Source organism: Myxine glutinosa, chromosome 2 (genome assembly GCF_964187855.1).
Source record: "Myxine glutinosa chromosome 2, kmMyxGlut1.1, whole genome shotgun sequence".
In the NCBI taxonomy this organism is placed as follows: Eukaryota; Metazoa; Chordata; class Myxini; order Myxiniformes; family Myxinidae; genus Myxine; species Myxine glutinosa.
Genome location: NC_136262.1, coordinates 8,029,413 through 8,047,098, shown reverse-complemented (window position 1 = coordinate 8,047,098; position 17,686 = coordinate 8,029,413). Strand labels below are relative to the sequence as shown.

General features: G+C 51.4%; 2 protein-coding genes across 3 annotated transcripts in view; one reads left to right on the top strand and one right to left on the bottom strand.

Annotated features, from left to right (window-relative positions):
- SUB1 (SUB1 regulator of transcription) overlaps positions 1-17,686 on the top strand; it is a 991,845-nt gene that overhangs the window by 862,573 nt on the left and 111,586 nt on the right. The window lies entirely within an intron of this gene.
- Positions 1-17,686, bottom strand: part of DNAI1 (dynein axonemal intermediate chain 1) — a 123,522-nt gene that overhangs the window by 90,839 nt on the left and 14,997 nt on the right. The window contains exon 3 of one of the 2 annotated variants that reach the window (XM_078772947.1): positions 7,236-7,334. The exons of the other annotated variant lie outside the window; for it this stretch is intronic. Within the exon in view, the coding sequence (XP_078629073.1) occupies positions 7,236-7,334 (99 nt within the window). The remainder of the gene's footprint in view (positions 1-7,235; positions 7,335-17,686) is intronic. 2 annotated transcript variants of the gene reach the window in all.

Genomic DNA, 17,686 nt, shown 5'->3' with positions numbered 1-17,686 from the left:
GGGAGTGAACGGCTGAGAGCGGGGAGTTAACGGCTGAGAGCGGGGAGTTAACGGCTGAGAGCGGGGAGTGAACGGCTGAGAGCGGGGAGTGAACGGCTGAGAGCGGGGAGTTAACGGCTGAGAGCGGGGAGTTAACGGCTGAGAGCGGGGAGTTAACGGCTGAGAGCAGGGAGTTAACGGCTGAGTGCAGGGAGTTAACGGCTGAGAGCGGGGAGTTAACGGCTGAGAGCGGGGAGTTAACGGCTGAGTGCGGGGAGTTAACGGCTGAGAGCGGGGAGTGAACGGCTGAGAGCGGGGAGTGAACGGCTGAGTGCGGGGAGTTAACGGCTGAGAGCGGGGAGTGAACGGCTGAGAGCGGGGAGTTAACGGCTGAGAGCGGGGAGTTAACGGCTGAGAGCGGGGAGTTAACGGCTGAGAGCGGGGAGTTAACGGCTGAGAGCGGGGAGTGAACGGCTGAGAGCGGGGAGTTAACGGCTGAGAGCGGGGAGTTAACGGCTGAGAGCGGGGAGTTAACGGCTGAGAGCGGGGAGTTAACGGCTGAGAGCGGGGAGTGAACGGCTGAGAGCGGGGAGTTAACGGCTGAGAGCGGGGAGTTAACGGCTGAGAGCGGGGAGTTAACGGCTGAGAGCGGGGAGTTAACGGCTGAGAGCGGGGAGTTAACGGCTGAGAGCGGGGAGTTAACGGCTGAGTGCAGGGAGTTAACGGCTGAGAGCGGGGAGTTAACGGCTGAGAGCGGGGAGTTAACGGCTGAGAGCTGGGAGTTAACGGCTGAGAGCAGGGAGTGAACGGCTGAGAGCAGGGAGTTAACGGCTGAGAGCAGGGAGTGAACGGCTGAGAGCAGGGAGTTAACAGCCGAGAGCAGGGAGTGAACGGCGGAGAGCGGGGAGTTAACGGCTGAGAGCGGGGAGTTAACGGCTGAGAGCGGGGAGTGAACGGCTGAGAGCAGGGAGTGAACGGCTGAGAGCGGGGAGTTAACGGCTGAGAGCAGGGAGTGAACGGCTGAGTGCAGGGAGTTAACGGCTGAGAGCGGGGAGTTAACGGCTGAGAGCAGGGAGTTAACGGCTGAGTGCAGGGAGTTAACGGCTGAGAGCAGGGAGTTAACGGCTGAGAGCGGGGAGTTAACGGCTGAGAGCGGGGAGTTAACGGCTGAGAGCGGGGAGTTAACGGCTGAGAGCGGGGAGTTAACGGCTGAGAGCGGGGAGTTAACGGCTGAGAGCGGGGAGTTAACGGCTGAGAGCAGGGAGTTAATGGCTGAGAGCGGGGAGTTAACGGCTGAGAGCAGGGAGTTAACGGCTGAGTGCAGGGAGTTAACGGCTGAGAGCGGGGAGTTAACGGCTGAGAGCAGGGAGTTAACGGCTGAGAGCAGGGAGTTAACGGCTGAGTGCAGGGAGTTAACGGCTGAGTGCAGGGAGTGAACGGCTGAGTGCAGGGAGTGAACGGCTGAGTGCAGGGAGTTAACGGCTGAGAGCGGGGAGTTAACGGCTGAGAGCAGGGAGTTAACGGCTGAGACCAGGGAGTTAACGGCTGAGTGCAGGGAGTGAACGGCTGAGAGCGGGGAGTTAACGGCTGAGAGCAGGGAGTTAACGGCTGAGAGCAGGGAGTTAACGGCTGAGTGCAGGGAGTGAACGGCTGAGTGCAGGGAGTTAACGGCTGAGAGCAGGGAGTTAACGGCTGAGAGCAGGGAGTTAACGGCTGAGAGCAGGGAGTTAACGGCTGAGAGCAGGGAGTTAACGGCTGAGTGCAGGGAGTGAACAGCTGAGAGCAGGGAGTTAACGGCTGAGAGCAGGGAGTTAACGGCTGAGAGCAGGGAGTTAACGGCTGAGTGCAGGGAGTGAACAGCTGAGAGCAGGGAGTTAACGGCTGAGTGCAGGGAGTTAACGGCTGAGAGCAGGGAGTTAACGGCTGAGTGCAGGGAGTGAACTGCTGAGAGCAGGGAGTTAACGGCTGAGAGCAGGGAGTTAACGGCTGAGTGCAGGGAGTGAACGGCTGAGTGCAGGGAGTGAACGGCTGAGAGCGGGGAGTTAACGGCTGAGAGCAAGGAGTTAACGGCTGAGAGCAGGGAGTTAACGGCTGAGAGCAGGGAGTTAACGGCTGAGAGCAGGGAGTTAACGGCTGAGAGCAGGGAGTTAACGGCTGAGTGCAGGGAGTGAACGGCTGAGAGCGGGGAGTTAACGGCTGAGAGCAGGGAGTTAACGGCTGAGTGCAGGGAGTTAACGGCTGAGAGCAGGGAGTTAACGGCTGAGTGCAGGGAGTGAACGGCTGAGAGCAGGGAGTTAACGGCTGAGTGCAGGGAGTGAACGGCTGAGAGCGGGGAGTTAACGGCTGAGAGCAGGGAGTTAACGGCTGAGTGCAGGGAGTTAACGGCTGAGAGCAGGGAGTTAACGGCTGAGTGCAGGGAGTGAACAGCCGAGAGCAGGGAGTTAACGGCTGAGAGCAGGGAGTTAACGGCTGAGTGCAGGGAGTGAACGGCTGAGTGCAGGGAGTGAACGGCTGAGAGCGGGGAGTTAACGGCTGAGAGCAAGGAGTTAACGGCTGAGAGCAGGGAGTTAACGGCTGAGAGCAGGGAGTTAACGGCTGAGAGCAGGGAGTTAACGGCTGAGAGCAGGGAGTTAACGGCTGAGTGCAGGGAGTGAACGGCTGAGTGCAGGGAGTGAACGGCTGAGAGCGGGGAGTTAACGGCTGAGAGCAAGGAGTTAACGGCTGAGAGCAAGGAGTTAACGGCTGAGAGCAGGGAGTTAACGGCTGAGAGCAGGGAGTGAACGGCTGAGTGCAGGGAGTTAACGGCTGAGAGCAGGGAGTTAACGGCTGAGAGCAGGGAGTTAACGGCTGAGAGCAGGGAGTTAACGGCTGAGTGCAGGGAGTGAACGGCTGAGAGCAGGGAGTTAACGGCTGAGAGCAGGGAGTTAACGGCTGAGAGCAGGGAGTTAACGGCTGAGTGCAGGGAGTGAACGGCTGAGTGCAGGGAATGAACGGCTGAGAGCGGGGAGTTAACGGCTGAGAGCGGGGAGTGAACGGCTGAGTGCAGGGAGTTAACGGCTGAGAGCAGGGAGTTAACGGCTGAGAGCAGGGAGTGAACGGCTGAGAGCAGGGAGTTAACGGCTGAGTGCAGGGAGTGAACGGCTGAGAGCGGGGAGTTAACGGCTGAGAGCAGGGAGTTAACGGCTGAGTGCAGGGAGTGAACGGCTGAGAGCAGGGAGTTAACGGCTGAGAGCAGGGAGTTAACGGCTGAGTGCAGGGAGTGAACGGCTGAGAGCGGGGAGTTAACGGCTGAGAGCAGGGAGTTAACGGCTGAGTGCAGGGAGTGAACGGCTGAGTGCAGGGAGTGAACGGCTGAGAGCGGGGAGTTAACGGCTGAGAGCGGGGAGTTAACGGCTGAGTGCAGGGAGTTAACGGCTGAGTGCAGGGAGTGAACGGCTGAGAGCAGGGAGTTAACGGCTGAGTGCAGGGAGTGAACGGCTGAGAGCGGGGAGTTAACGGCTGAGAGCAGGGAGTTAACGGCTGAGTGCAGGGAATGAACGGCTGAGAGCGGGGAGTTAACGGCTGAGAGCAGGGAGTGAACGGCTGAGTGCAGGGAGTTAACGGCTGAGAGCAGGGAGTTAACGGCTGAGAGCAGGGAGTGAACGGCTGAGAGCAGGGAGTTAACGGCTGAGTGCAGGGAGTGAACGGCTGAGAGCGGGGAGTTAACGGCTGAGAGCAGGGAGTTAACGGCTGAGTGCAGGGAGTGAACGGCTGAGAGCAGGGAGTTAACGGCTGAGAGCAGGGAGTTAACGGCTGAGTGCAGGGAGTGAACGGCTGAGAGCGGGGAGTTAACGGCTGAGAGCAGGGAGTTAACGGCTGAGTGCAGGGAGTGAACGGCTGAGTGCAGGGAGTGAACGGCTGAGAGCGGGGAGTTAACGGCTGAGAGCGGGGAGTTAACGGCTGAGTGCAGGGAGTTAACGGCTGAGTGCAGGGAGTGAACGGCTGAGAGCAGGGAGTTAACGGCTGAGTGCAGGGAGTGAACGGCTGAGAGCGGGGAGTTAACGGCTGAGAGCAGGGAGTTAACGGCTGAGAGCAGGGAGTGAACGGCTGAGAGCAGGGAGTTAACGGCTGAGTGCAGGGAGTGAACGGCTGAGAGCGGGGAGTTAACGGCTGAGAGCAGGGAGTTAACGGCTGAGAGCAGGGAGTTAACGGCTGAGAGCAGGGAGTTAACGGCTGAGTGCAGGGAGTGAACGGCTGAGAGCAGGGAGTTAACGGCTGAGAGCAGGGAGTTAACGGCTGAGTGCAGGGAGTGAACGGCTGAGTGCAGGGAGTGAACGGCTGAGAGCGGGGAGTTAACGGCTGAGAGCAGGGAGTGAACGGCTGAGTGCAGGGAGTTAACGGCTGAGAGCAGGGAGTTAACGGCTGAGAGCAGGGAGTTAACGGCTGAGAGCAGGGAGTTAACGGCTGAGTGCAGGGAGTGAACGGCTGAGAGCGGGGAGTTAACGGCTGAGAGCAGGGAGTGAACGGCTGAGTGCAGGGGGTTTATTATTTTTATATACAAAGTCGAGGCTCGTGTAAGAGCTAACACATAAAACACAAAAACATAAACAGAAACACATAAAACATAAAATAAAGGGAACGGGAGACAAGAGTGGGTGAGAGAGGTAAGCACACAAGCACAACAACAGTAGAGAACAAGGACGTCGGTAGATCTGTCAATGGGAGAGGGTGGGGGGAGGGGAGTGAGTGGGGGATGGGCACACACTATCAAGCAAATGAACACCACCAGGAATTTTAGGAAAGAAGTCAGAATTTGAAAAAGGTGGATTTGGGGTGTGTTAACGGGGGTAGAAAAGATCAAGGTTTTGGATGGGGAAGATAGGAGATGGTGGTGAACAGCTGTTTTAAAGACCTGGAGGGAGGAGTGGAATTGAAGAGAGTGGGGGAGTTTGTTCCAGAGGCGGGAGAAAAGGGGAATGAAGGAGTGAAGGTGAGCAGAGAGTTTTGATTTTGGCAGTTTAACCATAAGAGGGTTGCTGGCAGATCTTGGCATCCTGAAGGAATATTTGGGGGACAGAGCACAGACAGGGCTGGGGGAGCTAGGCTAGAGAGGAGTCGGTGGAAGGCAGAAAGACCACCGACCTGCCTGTGGTGAGAAAGTCAAAGACCCTCAGAATCAGCTTCATCACGGGAGATTCCAATGATTCTAAAAGCGTTGGTTTCTACAACGTGAAGACGAGCTAGGTGTGAGGCAGGAGCACCAGCCCAGAGGGGAGAGCAGTATTCCATTGAGCTGCGGATGAAAGCTTTGTAAATGGTGAGGAGCTCAGAAGTGCCAAGGAAGGACTTCGCACGACGGAGGATGCCCAGCTGGTGACTGGCTTTGGAGGCCAGTTTGGAAATATGGTTTTCCCAGGAAAGATCATGGCAGATAGTGAGACCCAAAAGCTTGAGTGACAGAACTTCTTGGAGAGTATTGTTGAGAAAGTTTATGGGAGGGTTTCCAGATGGTCTTTACGGAGAAACAGTGAGAGTGTGAGATTTGTCAGGATTGAAAGACATGTACCACTTGTTTAACCAGTCTGTGATGTTATCCAGGTCTGCAGAGAGTGAAGAGGCTGCAGACTACCGATCTGGGGGTTGAGCTATGGAGCGGCAGAGAGTGGAATCATCAGCAAAGACACAGAGAGGATTTTCCAGAGAGTCGGAGAGATCATTAATGAAGACCAGAAAAAGCACAGGACCCAGAACACTGCCTTGAGGAACTCCAACCTGAACAGGAAGGGGAGATCAGAGAATTACATTTAGAGCCACACATTGGCTACGACAGGAGAGCAAGTCCGCAAGCCATGTGTGGAAATTTCCATGGATACCATAGGAGGAGAGTTTGGTGAGCAGAGCGGGGTGCCAGATCATATCGAAGGCACGTGATATGTCAAGGGAGACAGCTCTGATTTCCTGTTTGGCATTGAGGACCTCCATCCATTGTTGAGACAGCAGAAGCAGTATGTCCAGAGTAGAGTGACCTGGTCTGAAACCAAATTGATGATCAGAGATGAAGCCATTGGAGAAGAGGAAGATTTAATATCAGAAGCGATGATGGATTCTATGACCTTGCTGTTGATTGAGAGCAGGCTGATTGGTCTGTTGTTGCAAGGATCTGTTTTTTCACCTTTTTGTGTAAAGCGGTGATATTGGCTGATTTCCAAGATGGTGGCAGATGACCTTGAGCAAAAGAGAGGGTGAAGAGAACAGAGAGAGAGTGTGATGCAGCGGCAGAGCAGGATTTTAGGACCCGTGGGCTAATGCCGTCTGGTCCAGTTGCAGAATCAGAGTCGAGGTTTGACAGAAACTTCTCCACCTTGTCAGGAGAGAAGGACACAGAGTCAGTCCAGAAGCAGCTGCGTATGACTGGGTAAGTGTGGTGTTAGTACTTTCCGACGCAACAGTAAGGTGGGTACAGAGAGAGATGGGTTTGGGACACATGATTTTGAAGCAAACACAAAGTTGAGGCATTCGGCTTTTTCACGTGCGGAGTCAACTGTTCGAGGTAGCTTTCTGAGAATGGCATGAGATGTCCACTTTTACAATCAAATGATCAGATGAACCGATTGGAGCAGACGAAGAACAAGAGACATTTGCAGGGAAATTATTCATTACCAAGTCCACAAGACATGAGGTACCGTTGACTGAGATCCGGGTTGGGAAATTGAGAGATTGTGTCAATCCCAATGAGTCGCAGAAGTCCTTTGCTGAGGTGCCATGGCTGGTGAGAGAGGAACCCACACCCAACCAGGTGGCATGATGACAGTTGAAGTGACCACATATGAGGAAGACAAAGTTGGGATGAGTGGATAGAAGTTGGTCCATTTGGTTGAGTTAACGGCTGAATGAAGGAGATAATGGCTGAGAAGTGCATTTTGTGTGCTATATGATGTCGGAATTGGATGTGTATCAGAGTGTAGAAGGAGAAAATAACATGCATTTGACACCTATCGATAGACTTGCAATGCATATCTGTTCACATGAACATCGGACACTTAACAAAATAGTACGAAATAACTTACACCATGAGATTATCACACCAGAACCACACCAGAGCAACAACAAGATAATAGAGTATAGTGCATGAAGAGTTTTTTTTTTGTATACAGAATCGAGGCTCGTGAAAGCTAACATTTATCACAAAATTTTTTTTAAACTTTACACCATGAGTTAATTACATATTAGAAAGAGCTTTTCAACAATTAAATGGCATCAATTATGAAGTAACATACTTCAGACGTCAGCAGCTGCTGGTCAGGTGGTTTGAAGCAGGTCTTCTCTCTTGGCGACTCCTTAGTTACTGCGTGTCCCTCTTCGATATCATTTTCTATCTATTCAAGCACAAACAATATACAATTGAGCCCACTCTCCATCTTGATACACAGATCCTATTTACCTGCAGGATGGAAGTCCCAGTAGCTCTATAACCGATACCTAGTAGCTGAAACAGTCACGTGAAAAAGTAAGTACACCCCATGTAAAGTTTTGACTTTTTCAACATATTTCAACATACAGCTTTTGATCTTCATTTCAACAATATTGATAGATAAAGGTGATATTGAAGGAGTCCGGGCTCCAGCATGATACGGACAAAAGGATGGCAAGGCACAAACTCGTCCGAGAAGATATTTATTCGTAAAACCAACTCAGGAACACTGAAAAGCCCATTTATCGGGCTGCCTTATAAAGCACAACCAGAAACCGAAACCGAAACCGAAAGCCACGCCTCTCAGGCGAGGCGTGCTTCGGTGGTCACGTGATCAACAGGTGTAGCTGATTATACCTGCACGCGCGGCACGCTTTGGTGGTCACGTGACCAGCCACTCTGGCGCCGTGGTTCCCCGCCGGTGACGTCACCGGCTGGAGCAAGGAGATTCTGATGCTGGTCTTGCTTGGGGGACCCATGGGTCGCTACACACGCCCCCCCAGAATGGACTTGGTCCAGGGAGGTCAACCTGAGTGGGGTCCGGATGACCCGACCGAAACGACCCCTGGCCAGTCACGGGGTGGGGGGGGGGGGGGGGTCCGGTGTGGTGGTGGGTGGTCGGACGGGGGGTGTAGTGGACGGGGGGCGGCCACGCCGCGGTGGTAGAGCCAGCCGCGGCGGCTAGCCGACGTCCATGTGGGCCGGTTTGAGGCGGTCCAGCGAGATCCGGTCCGCCCGGCCGCCGATGCCGACGATGAAGGACTTGTTGTCCCGGCGTAGGACCCGGAAGGGTCCGTCGTATGGTGGCCGGAGCGGCCCCCGGTGCGCGTCGTGGCGCACAAAGACGTATTCCGCCGTGCGGAGTGCTGGGAGGACGTAGGAGTGGGGGTCGCCGTGGCGGGACGTTGGCACCGGGGCGAAACGTTGGGCGGCCTCCTGGAAGTCCGTGCGCTGGCGCGCGGTGGACCAGGGGCTGGTGGCGTCGGGCACGAACTCGCCCGGGACGCGGAGAGTCTGGCCGTACACCAGCTCGGCGGTGGACGCCTGGAGGTCCTCCTTGGGGGCCGTGCGGAGGCCCAAAATGACCCACGGGAGCCGGTCGGCCCACCCGTCGTCCTGGCGGCGTCGCATTTTCGCTTCCCTCCACGACCGTTTGTGCCTTGGCATCCTTTTGTCCGTATCATGCTGGAGCCCGGACTCCTTCACTGGTGACCCCGACGTGATACGGACAAAAGGATGGCAAGGCACAAACCCGTCCGAGAAGATATTTATTCGTAAAACCAACTCAGGAACACTGAAAAGCCCGTTTATCGGGCTGTCTTATAAAGCACAACCAGAAACCGAAACCGAAACCGAAAGCCACACCTCTCAGGCGAGGCGTGCTTCGGTGGTCACGTGATCAACAGGTGTAGCTGATTATACCCGCACGCGCGGCACGCTTTGGTGGTCACGTGACCAGCCACTCTGGCGCCGTGGTTCCCCGCCGGTGACGTCACCGGCTGGAGCAAGGAGATTCTGATGCTGGTCTTGCTTGGGGGACCCATGGGTCGCTACAATATAATATAACAAATATCATGAAACATTTACATTTTATAGTCCATTGTATAATTTAAATAAACCTAAATGCAAATTTCGCATGTGGAAAAAGTAAGTACACCCTTGGCTCGAATAGGTGGTATTGCCCCCTTTGGCAGAAACAAGCTCAAGTAGGCGTTTCTTATAACTGTCTACCAGTCTCTGACATCGACTGGGAGAAATTTTTGCCCACTCTTCCATACAGAATTCTTTCAGCTGTGCGATGTTTGAGGGGTTTCTTGCAAGCACAGCTCGTTTCAAATCCCCCCACAACATCTCCATGGGATTTAGATCCGGGCTTTGACTTGGCCATTCCAGAACCCTCCATTCCTTTCTTTTCAGCCATTCCTTGGTGGATTTACTGGTATGTTTAGGGTCATTGTCATGTTGCAAGGTCCACCTTCGGTTGAGCTTCAACTTTCCGACAGATGGCCTCACATTATCCTCAAGCACACTCTGGTACAATGAAGAATTCATAGTGGATTCTATGATGGTGAGCTGCCCAGGCCCTGATGCAGCAAAGTTGCCCCAAACCATAATATTTCCACCACCATGCTTTAATAATAATAATAATGCATTTATTTTATATAGCGCTTTTCAGGAAGCCCAAAGACGCTTTGACAGAGTGCAAAACATAATGCATAGCAAAACATAAAAACAATTGCAAAAAAAAGAAGAATCAATAGGGAAACATTCAAAGCACAAAGGAGGGAGAAGGAGAGGAGATAGTCAGGGGTTAAATGCTGCAGGTTAAATGTTGAATGCAGTGTTGAACAGGTGAGTCTTGAGTGATGTCTTGAATGTGGTGAGTGAGGAGGAGTCTCTGATGGTGTGAGGTAGTGAGTTCCAGAGGGTGGGAGCTGCGATGGAGAAGGCCCTGTCCCCCCAGGATCTGAATTTGGTCCGGATGGTTGCGGGTGGGAGTGTGTCTGGAGAGGAGGTCAGCCAGGTAGGATGGGGCCACGTTATGGAGGGCTTTGTAGGTCAAGAGGAGGATTTTGTACTGGATTCTCTGGGAGATGGGGAGCCAGTGAAGCTTGTAAAGGACGGGGGTGATGTGGTCACGAGTCCGGGAATGGGTGAGTAGACGGGCAGCGGAGTTCTGAATGTATTGGAGTTTATTGGTGATTGTTGTGGGTGAACCATAAAGGAGGCTATTGCAGTAGTCCAGACGGGAAGTGATGAAGGCGTGGATGAGGGTTTCTGCAGCCACGGAGGAGAGGGATGGACGGAGACGGGTGATGTTTTTCAGGTGAAAGAAGGCTGTCTTTGTGATCTGTTTAGTGTATTTGTCGAAGGAGAGGGTTTGGTCAAAGATGTTGCCAAGATTCCAGATGTGAGGGGAGGTGGATACTGGGATACCGTTGATGTTGAGGGCAAAGTTATGGGTGGATTTTATGAGCATTTTTGGGCCAATGATGATTATTTCAGATTTATCATAGTTAAGTTTGAGGAAGTTGATTTGAAGCCAGGATTTTATTTCAGTGATGCAGTTTGTCAGGATAGAGTGGGTGGCGGTGGAGATGGATTTGGTGGAGATGAAAAGCTGGATGTCATCGGCGAAGCAGTGGAATTGGAGACCATGACGGCGGATTAAGTGACCGGGGGGGGACAGGTAAAGGATGAAGAGGAGGGGGCCAAGAACTGAACCTTGGGGGACACCTTGGGGGAGGGGAGCAGTGGGGGATTTGCAGTTATTGATGGAGATGAACTGGCGTCTGTCAGAGAGGTATGATTTAATCCAAGAGAGGGCAGTGCCGGTAATGTTAAAGGTGGTTTCAAGTCGGGTGAGGAGGATGGTGTGATCGATGGTGTCAAAGGCGGCGCTGAGGTCGAGGAGGATGAGAATGTTGAGGTTGCCAGCGTCAGAGGAGAGGAGAAGGTCGTTGGTGATTTTGAGGAGAGCAGTTTCAGTACTGTGGTTGGAGCGGAATCCGGATTGGAATGTTTCATACAGGTTATTGGCAGAGAGGTGATGTTTGAGTTGAGTGGCTACAGCGCGTTCCAAAACTTTTGACAGAAAGGGTAGGTTGGAGATGGGTCTGAAGTTATTTAGGGTGTCAGGGTTTAGTCCAGGTTTTTTCAGAATGGGGGTAACAGCAGCAATTTTGTGGGACGGTGGGACGATGCCTGTAGACAGGGAGGAGTTTATTGTTGCAATGATAAGTGGAGAGAGAGCAGGAAGGGAGGCCTTGACAAAACTGGAGGGGATGGGGTCAAGAGTGCAGGTGGCAGTTTTCATTCCTATGAGGAGTTCAGAGAGGTCAGTAGGGGAAACTGGGGAGAATTGAGACAGGGGATGGCAGGATAAGGGGGGGGGCAGGTGGTTTGAGGGGGAGCGGGTGCGGCGGTGGTCAAGCTGTTGTAGATGTTTTCAATTTTGCGTTGGAAGAATGAAAGGAAGGAGATGCAGTTGTCTACTGTGAATGACTGGGTGGTGGTGTTCAGGGGGCTGATGTGTTTGTTTGTTGTAGAGAAGAGTGCTTTTGGGTTTCCGGAGCAAGAGTGGATAATTTGAGAGTAGTAGGCGGAGCGGGCGCGGGAGAGGGCATCTTTATAGTGTTGTAGGTGGTCCTTGTAGGCCTGGGAGTGAACTGTGAGACCCGTTTTATTGCGGAGTCTTTCAAGTTGGTGAGCACGAGTTTTCATCAGGCGGAGTTCAGGGGTAAACCAGGGAGCAGAATGGGTGAAAGAAACTGTTTTGGTTTTTATAGGCGCAAGTTGGTCAAGGCAGGAGGAGAGAGTGTGGTTGTAGTAGTCAGTGAGGTCGGAAGGGGTGTGGAGGTCAACGAAGGGAGAAGTGGACATTTTTTCAGAGAGGGTGGCTGAGAATGAGGTAGGTGAAAGAGCGTTTAGCTTACGGAAGTTGATAGTGCGATAATGCCTTGGTGCTGGGGTGGGGATGTTGATGGTCATAATGATGGCTAAGTGGTCAGAGAGGGTGAGGTCGGAGCCAGAGAGATGGTGCAAAATTAATCCAGTAGAGCAGACAAGGTCCAGAATGTGACCACGGTTATGGGTCGGAAAGTTGACATGTTGAGTGAGGTTAAAGCAGGTGAGTAAATCAGTGAAGTCAGTGGTTATCGTGGAGTCAGTGGAGTCCATGTGGATATTGAAATCACCAAGGAGGAGGATTGAGGGGGAGAGGGAACATAGCTGGGTCAGAAAGTAGGAGAAGTCAGACAGGATTGATGGGTGTGGTTTGGGAGGGCGGTAGACAACAGCCATGACTGACTGTGTGTGACCAGAGAGTTTAAAAGCCAGGTGTTCAAATGATGGAGCAGAAACGATGGAGATGAGGCTGGTCCTGATGTCTTGTCTGTGAATAACGGCAATTCCACCACCTCGGCCCTCCGAGTGTGGTTTATTGATGTAAGAATATCCATTCGGTGTGGTGAGGTTATTTTTGCCCACTCCTCCATACAGAATTCTTTCAGCTGTGCAATGTTTGAGGGGTTTCTTGCATGCACAGCTCGTTTCAAATCCCCCCACAACATCTCCATGGGATTTAGATCCGGGCTTTGACTTGGCCATTCCAGAACCCTCCATTTCTTTCTTTTCAGCCATTCCTTGGTGGATTTACTGGTTTGTTTAGGGTCATTGTCATGTTGCAAGGTCCACCTTCGGTTGAGCTTCAACTTTCCAACAGATGGCCTCACATTATCCTCAAGCACCCTCTGGTACAATGAAGAATTCATAGTGGATTCTATGATGGTGAGCTGCCCAGGCCCTGATGCAGCAAAGTTTCCCCAAACCATAATATTTCCACCACCATGCTTTAATAATAATAATAATGCATTTATTTTTTATAGCGCTTTTCAGGAAGCCCAAAGACGCTTTGACAGAGTGCAAAACATAATGCATAGCAAAACATAAAAACAATTGCAAAAAAAAGAAGAATCAACAGGGGAAATATTCAAAGCACAAAGGAGGGAGAAGGAGAGGAGATAGTCAGGAGTTAAATGCTGCAGGTTAAGTGTTGAATGCAGTGTTGAACAGGTGAGTCTTGAGTGATGTTTTGAATGTGGTGAGTGAGGAGGAGTCTCTGATGGTGTGAGGTAGTGAGTTCCAGAGGGTGGGAGCAGCGATGGAGAAGGCCCTGTCCCCCCAGGATCTGAATTTGGTCCGGATGGGGGGGGGGGGGTCAGGAGGTTGGTACCAGCAGAGCGGAGGTTGCGGGTGGGAGTGTGTCTGGAGAGGAGGTCAGCCAGGTAGGATGGGGCCACGTTATGGAGGGCTTTGTAGGTCAAGAGGAGGATTTTGTACTGGATTCTCTGGGAGATGGGGAGCCAGTGAAGCTTGTAAAGGACGGGGGTGATGTGGTCACGAGTCCGGGAATGGGTGAGTAGACAGGCAGCGGAGTTCTGAATGTATTGGAGTTTATTGGTGATTGTTGTGGGTGAACCATAAAGGAGGCTATTGCAGTAGTCCAGACGGGAAGTGATGAAGGCGTGGATGAGGGTTTCTGCAGCCACGGAGGAGAGGGATGGACGGAGACGGGCGATGTTTTTCAGGTGAAAGAAGGCTGTCTTTGTGATCTGTTTAGTGTATTTGTCGAAGGAGAGGGTTTGGTCAAAGATGTTGCCAAGATTCCGGATGTGAGGGGAGGTGGATACTGGGATACCGTTGATGTTGAGGGCAAAGTTATGGGTGGATTTTATGAGCGTTTTTGGGCCAATGATGATTATTTCAGATTTATCATAGTTAAGTTTGAGGAAGTTGATTTGAAGCCAGGATTTTATTTCAGTGATGCAGTTTGTCAGGATAGAGTGGGTGGCGGTGGAGATGGATTTGGTGGAGATGAAAAGCTGGATGTCATCGGCGAAGCAGTGGAATTGGAGACCATGACGGCAGATTAAGTGACCGGGGGGGGGGGGGGGGGGGGACAGGTAAAGGATGAAGAGGAGGGGGCCAAGAACTGAACCTTGGGGGACACCTTGGGGGAGGGGAGCAGTGGGGGATTTGCAGTTATTGATGGAGATGAACTGGCGTCTGTCAGAGAGGTATGATTTAATCCAAGAGAGGGCAGTGCCGGTAATGTTAAAGGTGGTTTCAAGTCGGGTGAGGAGGATGGTGTGATCGATGGTGTCAAAGGTGGCACTGAGGTCGAGGAGGATGAGAATGTTGAGGTTGCCAGCGTCAGAGGAGAGGAGAAAGTCGTTGGTGATTTTGAGGAGAGCAGTTTCAGTACTGTGGCTGGAGCGGAATCCGGATTGGAATGTTTCATACAGGTTATTGACAGAGAGGTGATGTTTGAGTTGAGTGGCTACAGCGCGTTCCAAAACTTTTGACAGAAAGGGTAGGTTGGAGATGGGTCTGAAGTTATTGAGGGTGTCAGGGTTTAGTCCAGGTTTTTTCAGAATGGGGATAACAGCAGCAATTTTGAGGGACGGTGGGACGATGCCTGTAGACAGGGAGGAGTTTATTGTTGCAATGATAAGTGGAGAGAGAGCAGGAAGGGAGGCCTTGACAAAGCTGGAGGGGATGGGGTCAAGAGTGCAGGTGGCAGTTTTCATTCCTATGAGGAGTTCAGAGAGGTCAGTAGGGGAGACTGGGGAGAATTGAGACAGGGGATGGCAGGATAAGGGGGGGCAGGTGGTTTGAGGGGGAGCGGGTGCGGCGGTGGTCAAGCTGTTGTAGATGTTTCAATTTTGCGTTGGAAGAATGAAAGGAAGGAGATGCAGTTGTCTACTGTGAATGACTGGGTGGTGGTGTTCAGGGGGCTGATGTGTTTGTTTATTGTAGAGAAGAGTGCTTTTGGGTTTCCGGAGCCAGAGTGGATAATTTGAGAGTAGTAGGCGGAGCGGGCGCGGGAGAGGGCATCTTTATAGTGTTGTAGGTGGTCCTTGTAGGCCTGGGAGTGAACTGTGAGACCTGTTTTATTGCGGAGTCTTTCAAGTTGGCGAGCACGAGTTTTCATCAGGTGGAGTTCAGGGGTAAACCAGGGAGCAGAATGGGTGAAAGAAACTGTTTTGGTTTTTATAGGCGCAAGTTGGTCAAGGCAGGAGGAGAGAGTGTGGTTGTAGTAGTCAGTGAGGTCGGAAGGGGTGTGGAGGTCAACGAAGGGAGAAGTGGACATTTTTTCAGAGAGGGTGGATGAGAATGAGGTAGGTGAAAGAGCGTTTAGCTTACGGAAGTTGATAGTGCGATAATGCCTTGGTGCTGGGGTGGGGATGTTGATGGTCATAGTGATGGCTAAGTGGTCAGAGAGGGTGAGGTCGGAGCCAGAGAGATGGTGCAAAATTAATCCAGTAGAGCAGACAAGGTCCAGAATGTGACCACGGTTATGGGTAGGAAAGTTGACATGTTGAGTGAGGTTAAAGCAGGTGAGTAAATCAGTGAAGTCAGTGGTTATCGTGGAGTCAGTGGAGTCCATGTGGATATTGAAATCACCAAGGAGGAGGATTGAGGGGGAGAGGGAACATAGCTGGGTCAGAAAGTAGGAGAAGTCAGACAGGATTGATGGGTGTGGTTTGGGAGCGCGGTAGACAACAGCCATGACGGACTGTGTGTGACCAGAGAGTTTAAAAGCCAGGTGTTCAAATGATGGAGCAGAAGCGATGGAGATGAGGCTGGTCCTGATGTCTTGTCTGTGAATAACGGCAATTCCACCACCTCGGCCCTCCGAGCGTGGTTTATTGATGTAAGAATATCCATTGGGTGTGGTGAGGTTATTTTTGCCCACTCCTCCATACAGAATTCTTTCAGCTGTGCGATGTTTGAGGGGTTTCTTGCATGCACAGCTCGTTTCAAATCCCCCCACAACATCTCCATGGGATTTAGATCCGGGCTTTGACTTGGCCATTCCAGAACCCTCCATTTCTTTCTTTTCAGCCATTCCTTGGTGGATTTACTGGTTTGTTTAGGGTCATTGTCATGTTGCAAGGTCCACCTTCGGTTGAGCTTCAACTTTCCAACAGATGGCCTCACATTATCCTCAAGCACCCTCTGGTACAATGAAGAATTCATAGTGGATTATATGATGGTGAGCTGCCCAGGCCCTGATGCAGCAAAGCTGCCCCAAACCATAATATTTCCACCACCATGCTTTACAGTTGGTATCAGGTTCTTGTGGTCAAATGCTCTCTTTGGTTTTCGCCAAACATGTCTTCTGGTACTGTGTCCAAATAGCTATACCTTTGACTCATCTGCCCAGAGCACATTGTTCGAGAAGTGCTGGTCTTTGCCTCGGTGTTCATTGGCAAACTTTAGTCTTGCCCTGATGTTCTTTCTGGACAGCAATGGTTTCCTCCTGGCACACCTCCCATGTAGATCAAATTTGTGCAGCCTCTTTCTAATGGTAGACTCGTGCACTTTGACATCAACAGTGGCAAGAGCTACCTGTAGGTCCCGTGATGACATTCTGGGGTTCTTGAGACTAATTTCAGCATCTTGCGGTCGTCTCTCAGGCTGAACTTGCTGGGGCGACCTGGCCTGAACAAGTTGGCAGTTGTTTGGAATCTTCTCCACTTGTCGATGATCTTCCGGACAGTCGAATGATTGATTTCAAATTGTTTGGAGATCTTTTTAAATCCCTTCCCAGACTCGTCGGCATCTATAACCTTCTTTCTGAAGGCCTCAGAGAGCTCTTTTGATCTAGGCATGGTGACGCCGCACACTTCAACAACAAAGAGCAAACCAAACTAAATGTCTGAGTTTTAAATAAGACAGGTTCCTCCAAGATCCTCTCTAACGATGTTCTAATGATTTGCACCTGAGCTGGTGCACCTGATTCTAATTTTAGGTATTTGAAGTAATGATAAATGTAGGGGTGTACTTCCTTTTTCCACATGCGAAATTTGCATTTCTGTTTATTTAAATTATACAATGGACTACAAAATGTAAATGTTTCATGATATTTGTTATATTATATCACCTTTATCTATCAATATTGTTGAAATGAAGATCAAGTAGCTGTATGTTGAAATATGTTGAAAAAGTCAAAACTTTACATGGGGTGTACTTACTTTTTCACGTGACTGTAGACTACTATAGGATGCTTGTGACAAATTGACAATTACAGCACGAAGATGACAGCACGAAGAAAGAAGAACAAAGCAAGATTAAGTGGATAGAAGTTGGTCCATTTGCACGAAGCAAGACGACATTAAGCACGAAGCAAGACGACACAAAGCACGAAGCAAGACGACATTAAGCACGAAGCAATACGACACGAAGCACGAAGCAAGATGACACTTAGCGTGAAGCAAGACGACACGAAGCATGAAGCAAGACGACACTAAGCACGACGGAAGACGACACTAAGCACGAAAGGAAGACGACACGAAGCACGAGGCAAGACGACACTACGCACGAAGCAAGACGACACTAAGCATGAAGCAAGACGACACTAAGCATGAAGCAAGATGACACCAAGCACGAAGGAAGATGCCACTAAGCACGAAGGAAGACGCCACTAAGCACGAAGCAAGACGACACTAAGCATGAAGGAAGACGACAATAAGCATGAAGCAAGATGCCACGAAGCACGAAGGAAGACGACACTAAGGATGAAGCAAGACGACACCAAGCATGAAGCAAGACAACACTAAGCATGAATCAAGACGACAATAAGCATGAAGCAAGACGCAACTAAGCACGAAGGAAGATGACACCAAGCACGAAGCAAGACAACACTAAGCATGAAGCAAGACGACACCAAGCATGAAGCAACACGACACT